At 36.0% G+C, this 15,557-nt stretch overlaps 1 protein-coding gene across 8 annotated transcripts in view; it reads right to left on the reverse strand.

Annotated features, from left to right (window-relative positions):
* The window catches only part of AGFG1 (ArfGAP with FG repeats 1), a 74,433-nt gene that overhangs the window by 37,973 nt on the left and 20,903 nt on the right, over window positions 1–15,557 (reverse strand). For all 8 annotated transcript variants that reach the window (XM_043909821.1, XM_043909820.1, XM_043909818.1 and 5 more), the window contains exon 2: window positions 13,714–13,807. In XM_043909821.1, the coding sequence (XP_043765756.1) occupies window positions 13,714–13,807 (94 nt within the window). The remainder of the gene's footprint in view (window positions 1–13,713; window positions 13,808–15,557) is intronic.

Consider the following 15,557-nt stretch of genomic DNA (forward strand, 5'->3'; position numbering starts at 1 on the left):
CTAACCAATTACCATAATAGTACTCTTAATAGCAAATGGGAAAAGGTCTCCTAGTACAGTATCTGTAACCATCTTGTCTCGTTAGTCTCCCTTAATCAGGAACAGCTTCTTAGCCTGTTTTTGTCTTTAATGACCTTGACATCTCTGAACAGTATAAGCAAGTTATTTTATGTTTCTAAATTTAGGTTTCTCATAATTAAATTTATGTTATGCATTTTGGGAAGGAATACCACATCAGTGATGTTGTTTCCTTCCCCGTGCATCATATCAGGAAGCACATGATGTCAATTTGCCCCGTTCCTGGTGATGCCAACTTTAATCATTTGGTTAAAATGATATAGGCCATAGGACTTCCCTGGTGGTCCAGTGATTAAGACTGCACTTCCACTTCAGGGAGTGTAGAGTCCATCTCTGCTCAGGGAACTAAGATTCCACATGCCATGTGGTGTGGCCAAAAAACAACTGAAAGACCCCCCCCCCCCAAAAAAAAGATATAGCCTACATTTTCCCATAGTAAAGTCACTATTTTTCCCTTTAAGCTTAATAAGTATCTTGTAGGGAAATACTCTGAGACTACTAATTGTATTTTTATAGCTTTCTTTATGGCTTCTTAACTAAAATTTTTCTGAAATTTATTTTGGCATACCATGTCAGTTAACATTTTAACTGACTCTGCATTTATTGAATAACCAATTCCTTTCACACAAGACTGAATTTTGTAATAACTTCATATACATATTTACTATATATAAAGACTATAGTATATCTCAGGATCTATTTTTACAGGTCTAGTCTACCACTTCTTGCACTAGTTTCAGATTGCTGTAATTAATGACTTCAAGTTTATATTGCAAATTACTTCCTATAAACAGAGCTATGTTTAGTATCTACTAGAGGCAATCCTATTTACTCTTCCCTTCGTAAGTTCTTTCCAGCTAGTTTTACTTTTTTGATCTTTTGAATAAACTTTAGAATCATTTTCTTAAAAAGGTAAAAAAAAAAAAATTCCCACCAACGTTTTGGTTTCATTTGTTCTAAACTTAATTTGTGAAGGCTCTTAAAGCAAAGCATTCTTATTCCCTAAGACAGTATGAATCTGATAAGCAAGCTTGCCAAGAAGGAAAAATTACCAAAGGTTTATGTTTCTCTCTCTACAGAGCAAGTTTTACATTTTTTACATTCCTAAAATATAACAAGAACACGGAGGTAAGCAAGGGAGTAGAATGGGCAAGATGGTCTGATATTTCATTTAGAACTGAATATTAAGTTTTATTTACTTGTTCTGATACGAAGTAAGAACTGTTCTCAGATTATCAATGGTTTAGGGACAGCACCAGCACCAGAGGGCTCTACCTCCAGCATGAACACGACTCACCCATTGTTCAGCCTCATCTGAGGCTCAATGATAGCGATTGATTTAGACGGACACTCTATTGTCTGGTTGTCCTGGTGACTGAAGGCATGCATTTGCCAGGCAGCTGACTAAGGTTGGGAATGTAGCGGTTGGCAAAGGAACAGAGAGATGAACTGGCCCAAATGCAAAACAAGTCTCTGAAGTAAGCTTGATCTGTACCATATTCTACATAAATCAATCATGAGAAGAGGAGATATTTAGTTTTCTTGGAATATTTGCAAATAGATGGTTCACAGGTTAATATAAAAAGAGAAAAAGGAATATTTAGACAAAGTCCTTCTAAGTAAAAATGGGATCTGCAGAAGTGGTAAGTTATAAGTAGGTTTCCAAAAAGATTACCTAACTGTACAAAGGGGACAACTGAACATCAACAAGAATAACTGCTACTGACCAAAATAAATAATTTCACAGTGACACACACACACACACAGTGACACACACACACACACAGTGACACACACACACACACACACCCCCGAACATCAACAAGAATAACTGCTACTGACCAAAATAAATAATTTCACAGTGACACACACACAGTCACACACACACACACACACACACACACACACACACACACACACACACACACACACACACACACACACACACACACCCCACCCCACCCCCCACCCCCAGCTGCTCATCTGTTACAGAGCTAACTCATTTTGAAAACAGTTCAATATTGAGGGGGCTTCCCAGGTAGCATAGTGGTAAAGAATCCGTCTGCCAATGCAGGAGACACAGGAGTCAGGGGTTCAATCCCTGGGTAAGAAAGATCCCCTGAAGTAAGAAACGGCAATGAACTCCACTATTCTTGCTCGGAAAATTCCATGGACAGGGGAGTCTGGTGGGCTACAATCCATGGAGTCAGAAAGTCAGACATGACTGAGCGACTAAGCACAAGTGAGCAAATACTGAGGACCACAAATGGCTTTATCTGTGTGCACTGTATCTGATATTTTTTTTTCCTACTGACATTTATAAGAAATAGTTTTAATGTATTTCTTTTGACTCCTCAAAAGCTTTACTGAGATACCATATAATTCACCTATTTGTACCATTTAATGTTTTTAGTATATTCACAAGAGTTGTGATACTATCACAACCAAATTTTAGGATATTTAACATCACCAGAAGAAAGCCCACACCCATTAGCAGTTGCTCTGTACTAACCCCATGTCTTAGGCAATCCTGTTGTTCAGACACTCAGTTGTGTCTGACTGTGACCCCATGGACAGCAGCATGTCAGGCTTCCCAGTCCTTCACCACCTCCCGGAGCTTGCTCAAACTCAGGTCCATTGAGTCAGTGATGCCATCCAACCATCTTCTCCTCTATCGCAATATTAACATACTTTTAACAACAATAAAACTACTGTGCTAATGTAACCAACTTGTATTGTAGAAATAGCTATATTTTCTAAAAAATAAAAAGAGTGGCACTGCTATACGTTTTTACAAATTTCATTAGTACCTGGTTAAACAGAAGAAAGTTGATCTCTCATCAGCTGCTGCATTTTTATATTATGCAGCTTCTGGAAAACTCAACTGTACATTCATAACACTGGGAGTAAACACCACAAACCAAGTCTGAGAATTATTATTTAAAACATCTTGACCTTATAGAACCCCTGTAAAGGTCTCAAGGATTCCCCTCTCACAGGATCCTAGACTAAGTTATCACCATTTTACCATTCCTACTAAATGGATATAGACAGAGTATTAGCCAACATATACACAAACACAAAAATGTCTCTCCACAAAAGAACACAACACCCAACCTATGAGACACCAAGTCTTCTCCCTTCCCTCAGTCAAATGTAAATCTTAGACATCTACTAGATCTGACTATCAATTTACAGGTAACTGAGATGACAGACGAACACTGACACTTCATGAATGGAATCAGCAAAATCCTGACAGTGGGAAACTACTGAAGAAATTACTCAGCTGACAGGGGAAAAGAGAAGGGGGGAGAGAAGAACAAGAGTGAAAAACAGAAGGGGAAACCTACAGAATGAAGAAGACTTAAAAGACAAGCAGAGCAGATTCCACTTCCAATAATGTCAGAGTAGCTCATTAAAAAAAAAAAAAAAAACTCCCAGAAATTAACAACTATAAACTCAGCAAACATTAGAAAATTTATCAGAAGATATTAGAAAATAACCACAAGTAAACAGAATTCGGAGAGGAGTCAACACCTGGAAGAAACAGCTCGAGGTATTTGCCTTTTTTAAGGATCATCATTTGAAAGCAGGCCTCTGCCAAGCAGAGCTGTCAAAACTCAAGGAGAAATCCCCAAACCTTAAAGCTTAAAGACAGAGTTCATAACCACAGCATCCAGAAAGTGGGGGTATGTCCAAAATGACAAGAGCTACAAGATTTGCATAACGACGTTGCCTGAAACTCTGGCTCACCCTTGACCTTGGCATCCTCAGGAATGATTCAAAGCAGTTCAATTAAGGACAGAAAAGAACTGAGCAGAGATTTCAACTGGCTCCCACCAGGAGAGGCAAAGTTTGCTAAAGCAAAATGTGAACAAAACTAACAAACAAATGAATACTTTCTGGGCAAACAAAACAGAATCCAGAAGCTCTACAACCAACATTTCCAATGTTCTACATATAATCCAAAACCGCTATATATCCCAAAAGAAACAAGAGAGTGTGATCCATATTCAAAATAAAAGGCAAACAGTAGGTCTCTGTTGATTATCTATTTTAAATATTGTAGCATATATATGTCAATCTCAAATTCTTAATTTATCCCTCCCCACCACCTTTCCCCTTTGGTAACCATAAATTTGTCTTCTAAGGCTGTAAGTCTGTTTCTGCTTTGTAAGTAAGTTCATTGTATCATTTTTTTTTAGATTCTACATGTAAGTGATATCCCATAATAAATCTTTCCAATTTATTTCACTTAGTGCAATAATCTCTAGGTCCATCTATGTTGCTACAAATGGCGTTATTTCCTTCTTTTTTATGGCAGAGTAGTATTCCATCGTGTATATGTACCAATCTTCTTTATCCACTCATCTACCAATTGATACTGAGGCTGCTTCCATGTCTTGACTATTGTGAATAGTGCTGCTATGAGCAGAGGAGAGCTGTATCTTTTTGAATAATAGTTTTGTCAGAATATGTGTCTAGGAGAGGAATTGCTGGATCATATGGCAACTCTTATAGTTTTTTGAGGACCTCCTACAGTTTTCCAAAGTGACTGCACCAATTTACATTTCCACCAACAGTGTAGGAGGGTTCCCTTTTTTCCATACCCTTTTCAGTATTTGTTACTTGTAGAACAAAAAAAGCACATTCTGATTTATATGAGTATGAATAAAAATAAAAACAGTGGCTGCCTCTGGAAAAGGGAGGGACTGAATAGGAAGAGATAATCAGAGGAACTTTGGGGATAATGGTCATGTTCGTATCTTTACAGGACTCGGAGTCACCAAACTGGATACATTAGTCAAAACTCTTTCAAAGTTACACATCAGACTTTTACATTCACTGTAAGTAAATTATACCTCAAAAAAATCTTACTGAATTTGAATCAACAATATACAAAAGATTTAGGAGTGATATGAACTAATTTTGCAACCTACTGTGAAATTCAAGAAAAATGTTAAGACAGGTGGACAAATGGAGACACATCTATTTGCTAGTGCAAATATGGCAGTGTTCAATCTATCTGCATAATTATAAGTTTTATGAATTTCTCATAATAAAACATTGGGAGGTGTGGGGCAGAAGACAAGCAAATACAGCCACTGTGCTTTGGCTTGAAGCAGCCTCTGCCAGGGACAAGACCTTGCTATGACCATCCATGAGACAGGGTTCTAAGGACAAGGGAGCAGATATCCAAGCAGCCCCCCACCAAACAGAGCAGTTACTGCACTCACACTGCCAGAAGACTTAGCCCACCCTCAGGAAGACTTAAAAGCTGCATTATGCAGCACAGTCCAGGTCAGGTTCTGCCAGAAGATGAGCCACCCCCACGCTTGGAAAAATCCTAGCATCACAGGCCAGTATGAGATCATCCTTAAGGAACTGGTGAAGCCCATGGTCCAGGAGAAAACTGATGAAAGATACTACCCTAAATCTCCATTAAATTCCTACTGGGTATGACCTCTGCCTTCTACAAAAGCTGATCTTGCCTGTACAGGATGGCCTGAATTTCATAAAACAGAACCAAAAAATCTTCAATGTCATCACCAATTCCTCAAAAATCTATGGCCCCAGAGTTTAAGGTCCTTCTTACCAGCTTATAAAGCACCCAATATCCAGATGGCATCCTCTGTTGCCAAGAACACCTAGCAACCAACTAGCGTCCCTGCTCTGTAGCAAGAATTCAACATCAATTTTCAGGAGTCTGGTTAGCAGGTGATGCTGGAGCAATGGAAGATTCCCGTGAAAGAGAACAACTCAATGTGTAATAGAAGATTCATGTGAAAGACAACAACTCAATATGTACCAGGGGAATGTATACTACAAGTTTGACTGCAAGGCTCAGAATTCACCTCAACTGGTATGTTTCCCAGGGACTTGAGCTGGCAGGGCCCCTGGTTACAGGGTATCCAGCCCCACAGTAACCAACTGGTCTGAGGTTCCCACTGTCCTGGCACAAACCTGGCTCTATCCCACAGACCAAGTGGTACAGGTCCCAGGAAGTTGCCTGGTTCCAGCCAGAACTATGCAAGCCCAACTCTGACCCATCTAACCTCCAATACTTTGTCAGTTTCAAAACCCATATTAACCACTCATTAACGTGTAAGCCTTACTTGAAATCTCTACTTAAACATATGCTTAAGGGAAGAGAAAAAATGAAAATTATGAAATAAAAGGAAATATGCACACTGGCGAGATAATTGAAAGTGAAAGTTGCTCAGTAGTGTCTGACTCTTTGTAACCCTATGGAATTCTCCAGGCCAAAATACTAGAGTGGGTAACCTTTCCCTTCTCCAGGGGCTCTTCCCAACCCAGGGATCAAACTCAGGTCTCCTACACTGCAGACGGATTCTTTGTCAGCTGAGCCACAGGGGGAGCCTAGACAATTAGATTACCATTAATTTTTATGGATGTGAAAATGGTATGGAGTTATATATTTTTTTAATTCTTTCTTCAAAGATAACATCTAGTTCATGAATTTATAGAGGAAATTGTACGTCTCAGACCCATTTCACATAATAAAAAAGGAACAGGAGTTTGTTATATTGTCTACTTGTGTAGCTATATGGGAATCTCCATAACAAAAAGTTTAAAAAAAAAGAAGGAATAATTTATATTTTTAATTAGATTCAAACAAATCTGTTTCCTTTTTTTAAGTAACATTTATGGCAAAAAAGAAATAAACAAGAAAAGCTGGGAGACAGATGACAGGAAGTGAGAATGACTGAAGCAAACAGTTAGAAGCAAATAAATAATATGACCTTGGATACCAAAGCAATAAAAAGCTAAATAAATGCTCAGAGTAGTTACATAAACTATTATCAATCTCCTTCTACAATACCCTTTGGGTTTTCAGTAATCATTCAAAAAATCCACATGTTACAGTATGTACAAGACAAATAATAACATTTCCTACATTCTTTTTGTTAATTAGTATTAGATATTTCTCTGAAAGCCAACAACTAATACCGAAGAATGCACCATGAATATTTAAAGATTACTATGTCACTACCGATTTGATTCAGAATTTTAAGAAACTCTTAACACCTCGCATTTCTTTTAAAATAGAAGCCAGATTTAAAATGTTTCTTCACAAATATGTAGAAACTGAAAAAAAAAAAAAAAAAGCCTATTAAATAATAGCATGTGTTTCAATATTTTAGCTGGATGGTTTTAAACCTCAAGTATCTCACTAGAAAGCCATTCTCCCAAATAATTCCATATTTTTAGTCTAAAATTGTTTGAAATGTTATATTATTACTGAATTATCTTTCCATACTGATCAATACCATCATATTGACTACAGTTCTGCAAAAACCTGCCTACACTAAACTAACTGAATTCAGTTCAAAGCACATCATTTTCCTACATGGTACCCCCCCACCCCACCCTGAGCTTAGAAATCAATAAGAAAGTGTATTTGCACTTAAACTGACATCTTTTATCTACATAGTACATTGGTTTTCAAAATGTTTTCACATGTACTACTTTCAAATCAACCTCATGAAATAGGCAGGACAGGTGCTTCCCATGAGTGCAAAGGAAAATGAAGTTCAGGGAAACGCACTTCCCTCAGGCTGTAACAAGGCTTATCAATCGGTGGTGCTGAAACTTGACTGCAGATTATTCTGAGTCCAGACTCAATGGAACCTTCAGTTATCATACTGGTTGTCTCAAAAGATGGTCGACAGCATCAGCAACACAATCACATGGGGCTTCTGGCTGAAAAAGCAGACACTCCTATATCCCACACCCAGGGTCAGAATCTCCGATGGAGTAAAGCCCAGGAATTTTTATAAAAATTAAAATAATACATATACACACACACACATTCTCACAGCCTAGGTATAATGATACAGTATTTAAGATTATGCCATGGAAATGTCTTTATGTTTTGAGGGTAGTAAGATCAATATAGAAGAAACTGTGAGAGCAAAAAAAAATTAAAAACCTGTGTAAAATCTTATAGTCAAATATATTTTTATAAAAGTTTAAAGCATGAAGGGGTAGTTTGGTCCCTGTGTGCTAAAATACTCCTGAAAGACTTGATGGAAGGGTAAAAACCAATAGGTCTTGGAACAGATGAATGACAAATGAACAATTTGAGCAAGATGTCGAAAAAACTGGGATATGAACAGCATATGTAAGAAACAAACCAGAAATCACTGGGGTTTAAACATTTCTATTGATAATGAAGAAAGTTAACTAGGAAAAGAAGCAAGGTTATAAAAGGATTTACAATGAGAACTGGAATTTCATAGGTCAGGAGTCTTCAATCAACCAACTGCAGATCAAATTGGGCCACTGGCCTGTTTTTGTACTGCCCTTGATAATTTGGTTTATAAATATTTAAAGGGCTACTTTAAAAAAAAAAAAGTTTGTTTTCAAGCAAGAATATACTATAGGCAGTTGACCTACAAAACCTACAATATTTACTATTTGTGCCAACCTCCGCACAGGCAGTTAGGAGTAAACCCTGGAGTAATGAAGATGTAACTTAATTCTGCCACTCAATAAAGATATTTAATATGCCATTACTAAAATAATTACCAAATTTTACTAATATTATTTAGGCTCAGCATATAGTTAAAATGCTCCAAGAGTTTAAATACTCAACCTAAATATTAATGTAACTGATATACTACCAGATTCTAAGAAAACTGAAAAAATCCTCCAAAAAACCACTGTGAGCAAGAAGTGAAAAAAAAAAAAAAATTGTTAACCCTCCTGTAACTTCTACTACCTCAGGTTCTGATTCAATAAACATTTGAATATTATTCTACAAGAAGTATGCTGGGAACTATCATGGTTGCTTAAACTCAAAGCATTCCACCCTTTCTACAGTAAGATATTGTCACTATTTTACACTTGTAGAAATTGAGGCTCAGAGGTAATCTGACCAATGTTCTCAACCCTCCAAGTTTAAATCCAATCTTTTCTGCACAAGACCACTGAACTTCAAGTAAACTTAACAAGTTTAGTCCAAATTTTATCAATTTCTGTACAGAGTTGCAGTTTGGGATAGATCATCTGGTTTTTAATCAAACTTAAATGAATGTAACACTTTGAAGCTACATAATAGTTCCATGCCCTGATTCAGGATTCATTCAAAAGTTCACTGTCTTTACTGTGACAATGGCCTGCAGGCTCTTTCAGATATTGGCCTTCTACTTTACAGAGTCCACTATTCTGTACTGAGAGTGACCATGACTTATTACAGGTTATAAGACAAGATGATTTAGGAAATAACCAGTAGTGTCCTGTTTAACATCATAACAGATTGAGTCTAATATCATAAAATGATACCTGAATATTCCAGCAAAATTGTCACAGCATGTGAATTTGAAATTTAAAATGTTTTTAAGATATCAGAATACTTTTTCTTTGTGGCAGTGCTTATTTCTGATTATAAAATAGCTCCAATCTTTCCCAAAGATGCAATTCAACTACCCAAAAGGCCTGAAGTGCTGTCTCATAAAATAAGGCCTATTTAAGCCAAAGTATAACATCTTAAAAAAAAAATACTGTCTCCATAATCCCAAGCATCTACAATTCTAAACTGAAGCCCTTTCTCACTCTTACCCAAAAATAGAACTGGGGAGAAAAAAAAGATTTTTATTGTCACTCTGTCCCCCACTAGACTGAAAACTTTACATAAGGGCAGGAATCACAGGCAGTACCCCAGTACCCAAAGACAATCCCGGACACAACAATAGGTGATTAATAAATCTCTGCTTCAGGAATGAAGAATGAGTCGATCATGCATATTGACTAGGGAAAAGCACAACTTACCTTATAGGTCTACCACTTTGGAAGGATTTTTTTTAAAAGCTTTAGTTTCTGGTTTGGGGGTTATGTTTTGAATCTAGCATAAAGATGACCAAATACTGTCAATCAACACATGATTTTATTTCTACATGTAGAGTGCATGCCTGTGAAGCATCAGCAGTAACCCTTTTACTCAGTCCTGAAATGTAATTAGGGAGATTAATTTATTACTAAGAAAAAAAAAAAACTGTATGGCTCAAAATAAAATTATTCCTACATTTTCCTTTTACTGAGTTAGCGATATAGCACCAGTACCCAGTCTTCTTTCCATTAAGTTTGATAATCAGAAGTTAATCCAATAGTGAAATTCCTCTGATTGACCCACAACACCATAAAAGAGGACATATGGAGTAAACCACTAAAGATTTTTTTAAAACAACATATGATACAAAAGAAAGCATTATGTGATGTGCCAAAAACAGTGGACAATTCTTAAGTTCTGAATGAAAAGTGAAATCTTTCCCAGATATACAAATGCATTAAGTCACTGCACTGATGGTGTCAATGAATGGCTTCCTCTGTCCAAGCCCTCTGCCCTGTAACTCGTGGTCCCCTCCCACACTTGATTCTAGACTTGGCAGCATGACTTTCTCTGACAGTAAGTTGTTCACAACTATAATGAAAGCATATAAAACAGATTTACATGCAGATTGACTGTAAAAAGGTTTCTGCCACATACAAATGTCTGGGGGAAAAGTCAAAGAATGTGGAATACAGGATGATTTAGGAATCAACACCTTATGAGTCATCCAGCAACCATGGTGCTTGCCTGCTGCAAACAGTGACAACCAACAAGCCCCTCAGAACGTTAAAACTCTCTTGTGGGGGTAGAAGATCCAAGACTTCTGCCAGTTAATATACATTTTGATCTTTTAACTTCAGACATGAACCCACTCATTCACTAGACATATGACAATACCTTCTTTTAACCCAACATTTACATGACTGAGTATGTTCCTTTCCAGACAATGGAGACTTAACACACTGTTCAAATATGGCAACATAATTTGAAATAAAAAATAAACATCTGCATACTTTTCCCTATGCATGTTATACTTAAGATTTAAGTGTATAAGATAAACTGATAATTAGGCACTTGCACTTAAAGTCTATACAATTTTTTACCAAGCTGCATCAATCATCCTGCATTTCATAATACCAATCCTCACCTTCTACACACCTCATAAAACTTTTAAGAATGGAAATTCTGCTAATAGTGTAAGGAATTAAGTATACCTACTCCAATGTTTTGGTCATAAGATGTCTTTAGGGACACAAGAAAGTATGTTTGTCTCCCTTAACAAGTAATTAAGTAGTTGGTAAACTTTCTAGCAGTAAAAACTGTTGGAAATTTCTCTTTGTGCACTGTTTACTCTGCCTGTAGAATCTTTTCCTGCTAGCCTAAGTCCTAGTCACCGTCAAAAGTCGGCAAATACTTCGCCTCCTCCATGAAATCTTCCCAATTCTCTCCTTTCCACATTACTTCTAAACATTCTTATTGTCATCATTAACTACCTAACACAGGGTCACGATTGTCTGTTATGTATCCATCTCCTACCTAGACCATGAGCTCTAAGCCTACTGTATCCAAGTAGTAGCACAGCGACTAACAGTGAGGGCTTTAAAGGGACTATTAATTTGCATGACTCTTTTTAGAACTTAAAATTCATAAAGCCATTCCAGTCATCTCTATTGTTTGTATTGTTTCCACTATTTGATATAAAGAGTTACCTAAGATTTCCTTTCATATTTTCTAAATTTATCTTGATATTACAGTTATAAAAACTATTCCTTCAGAAATCCTATCATAAGCAACATAAACCTCGTGAACATTATGCCAAGTAAAATAAGCCAGTCACAGAAGAGCAAATACTGCATGACTCCCTTTAAGATGAGACACCTAAAACAGTCAAACCCACCGAAGCAGAAAGTAGAATGGTGGCTGCTATTCACTGGCAATGAAGTTTAGTTATGCAAAGTGAGTAAGTTCCTAACACTTTGCCTATAGCTAACAATACCACATTTTACACTTGAAAATATTTTAAAAGAGTAAATCCCACATTAAGTGTACTCACCACAATTTCAGAAACAAAAATTTTTTAAAGGGTCCTTCAGTTGTAGTATTTTAGGACCAATTTCCACCAAATCTTATCTATTGACAGGTTTGAATGTTTTTTACTTACTTCTCCAATGGATTGTTTGTTACCTTTAGAGTTCTACTACTATAATTGTATCTGTTATTAGATTTTTAGCATAAGAACAGATGATATTCTTTCATTCCTGACTCCATTCTGATGTCTAAAATTTTGTATTCAAGGCCAAATTCTTTTTTTTTTTCAAGGCCAATTTCTAAGAAACTAATTTAAAATTTGCACTGGTAGGCTAATCTCAAACTTTATACAAACTGTTCAAATTGTCTTTTAATCGAAATACATTTCTACACTTACTGTCATTACACACCTCTGCCTTTTCATCTTGCTTCAGATTTTCCTGTAATATAGAACTTGATTACTCAAGATAATTTTTTATTGGCAAAATTTGGAAACTTAAAAATGTGTGCTACTTCTCTAAATCATGTATTAAAAAATATTTCATAATCTTTACTACTTTAGAACCAAATACACACATGCATCAAAAGTTGGAAAGCAAGTTTAAGACATTACTATAGAAGTGTTAGAGAAAAAAAGAAGCCACGTACAAAATGCTTGCATACATCTTCTGAGGTGAAAAAGAAGACTGTAACTAATAAAATTTGAAGACTTCTTTTCTATTATCAAAAACATGCAAAAAACAAAACATACAACCACTGTAGTACAACTAAAGTAATACTTCCTTTCTAGGAAGTGATTAAACTGTCTTATTAAATAATGGCAATTACTAATCAATCGGGTTGACTGGTTCATCCATGCCCCAAGATTATAAAACATGCTGGCTTTCTGTTAATTTTACAGTTTTTTGTATTTGTTTTAAATAGCAGACCACCACTCTTAATAACAGCAAAACATGAAACTAAAACAAGAAAGCAAGCGAAGAGAACAGAATTCCTGGGAGCCCATTAAAGCAGAGTAGAGAGAAAAGGCTCCCCTACAAACCTTGACTTGACTGTTGGGTTCCTCATGCTGCTAGGCTGCCCACTCAGAACTACTGATCGCCTCCCTCCTGAGCACCTACTTAACCCTGCTGTGCTGTGTGCTTATTCGCTCAGTCCTGTCCAACTCTTTGCGACCCCATGGACTGAAGCACGCCAGGCTCCTCTGCCCATGGGGATTCTCCAGGTAAGAATACTGGAGTAGGTTACCATGCCCCCCTCCAGGGCATCTTCCCAACCCAGCAATTGAACTGGAGTCTCCTGCATTGCAGGCAGATTCTTTACCAGCTGAGCTACCAGGGAAGCAGCTCAACATTAAGCATCACATATACATCTAAAGTTAAAAATGTAAAAAGGAAGGAGGGGACCCTCAAGTGAAAGCCGATCATACAAGAGCCTAACAAAAGTTTACTACAGTACTACTATGTTAATTCTCTTTCTTCCTTTTTGTCATTTAAAGCCAAAACTAAGTTACTCCAATACTAGATGTCCTCTAAAAACGCCTTTTACATTCAATACTGACAAAGCTTAAATATAGGTTTCATCTCAGGTTTAAGGTAAAGTATTTATGTAGTAGACATTAAATCTAAATACACTGCTAGATGAGTACATTCTGAAACACCTGAATACAGAATACAAAAATACCTTTTTTAGACAGTGAAAATTTCTTATCATTCTGAACAACTCAAATTTTTTAAAAGGACTGAAACACTTACTTCATTTCCATGTTTTTGAAGGAATTCAATTTCCTGTTGTGTGAATGTTGTCATGGAGATGGATTTCACCCTGTGTGGTGGATTTAACCCTCGCCTAAAAGATAAAAGAAAATACCATTACAAACTACAGTATTTCAAAAATTATGTCAACGAAAAACATTTTAATTGGCACATTTAAACTCAGAACTGTTTTTATGCTATAAGCTAATTTAAAAATATTTTAAACTATTAATCCCCACAACAGATATATCAGGTGAATTTGTTCAGACTGACACTAATTTATTTAAAGATAAATTCAAGTAACCAGTTAGTTAGAAATATACAGTACCTGTAATACATTAGCTTATTGGGAACACAAATACTGCTTTAGTGTAAGTCTGGTGGAAGGAGAATAATTTATATATATATATGATAGGCTCAATGGTAAAGAATTCAAAAGTTACTATTTAAATATTTTCTTATTTTCTAAGAAAGTGATGATGATATGTCAGATACGGAATTATACAAATACTCAAATCAAATAGCTACCATCTCTCAGACTGACTTAAGAAACTGAAAACTAATCCAAGGAACCTTGAAGGTATTGATGGATAAGAAAAAAGTTCCATCTCTCCATCAATTCAATTAAGGGTTGATAATGAAGAACATCTTCAACCACCTCCGGAGGCCCTAAGTGATCAAGAGGAAATTAAAGGGACATGATGGGATTCAAGAAATACCTGAATATATATGAATACTTTTAAGGTCCTTCACCACTTTGAAATCTTTTCTGTTTATGTGGCCTTAAGAGGACTTTTAAGTTTCTTTACATTTTATCATGCACATGAAAAACTAAATAGAGATGCACTCAGAGAGAGTAAGAACTACTTGTATTCTGTCCAACTACCACATAGTGGCCTACTCTACCCACAAGAATGAGGAGTTAAATAATCTATGCAAAGTAACAAGATATCTATACAGATTCATCAAATAGTTTGGAGTCATATCCTCTGACAAAGACTTCACTTGAAATACAGGTTCTAGGGCAGATCAATAGTTTTATAGAATTTGCCATACTCATTTTGCAATCAACCATGATAATTAAGTGAGAGTTAACAATGATGCAAAGTAACAAAAAAATCTTTCAAAAATATTCTAGAAACATTTCTGAATAATTAAATATGGTACATATTGTTCTAGAAATACAAAATATTTTAACATAATGATTCTGAATTAACAGAAGCTCAATTTTTATACACTGCTGCTTCTTTCTCTCCCTTCTGTCAGACATAGAAGGCACATATTTCAGTTCACACTCTGAATTAAATCACGTTGCACTTTATCTGCTTCACATTTCAAGGTGGAGAAACAATAGTTGGATTTTGTTGTTTTGCTTTAAGCTTTAAACTAATAAATTATTTTTCTTTCAGCTCTTGGTAAGTCATAAAATACAGAAATGAATATTGCACAGTAGGACAAATTGAAACACAGCCATTTCATCCTAGTAAAACTCTGAAACTTAACTATGAAGAAACAACCACCGTATAATTACTTTAAATATCTTTACAACTAGTGATCACAAATTATATAATGCTTTAAAATATCTAAATTTCCAAAAATGAAAATTTAGAAAAGTCATTATTACTCCTGTAAAGCAGGACATTTTGTTTTTCAATTCACCTGTATTATGAAAATAAGACTAACTTCATCACTTTCACAGCTTATTCATTTATATTTATTTGTATCCTATCTTGTTCCAAAACAGTTTTAAAAGGAATTAACTTATTATTGTTCTCTCAAATTCCCCTGCTCTCTCCCTCACACTTAGCAACTTTGTCTCTCCTTATTCCCTAATACTTCCTCCT

The sequence above is a fragment of the Cervus elaphus genome, chromosome 8, assembly GCF_910594005.1.
Source record: "Cervus elaphus chromosome 8, mCerEla1.1, whole genome shotgun sequence".
Taxonomy (NCBI): domain Eukaryota; kingdom Metazoa; phylum Chordata; class Mammalia; order Artiodactyla; family Cervidae; genus Cervus; species Cervus elaphus.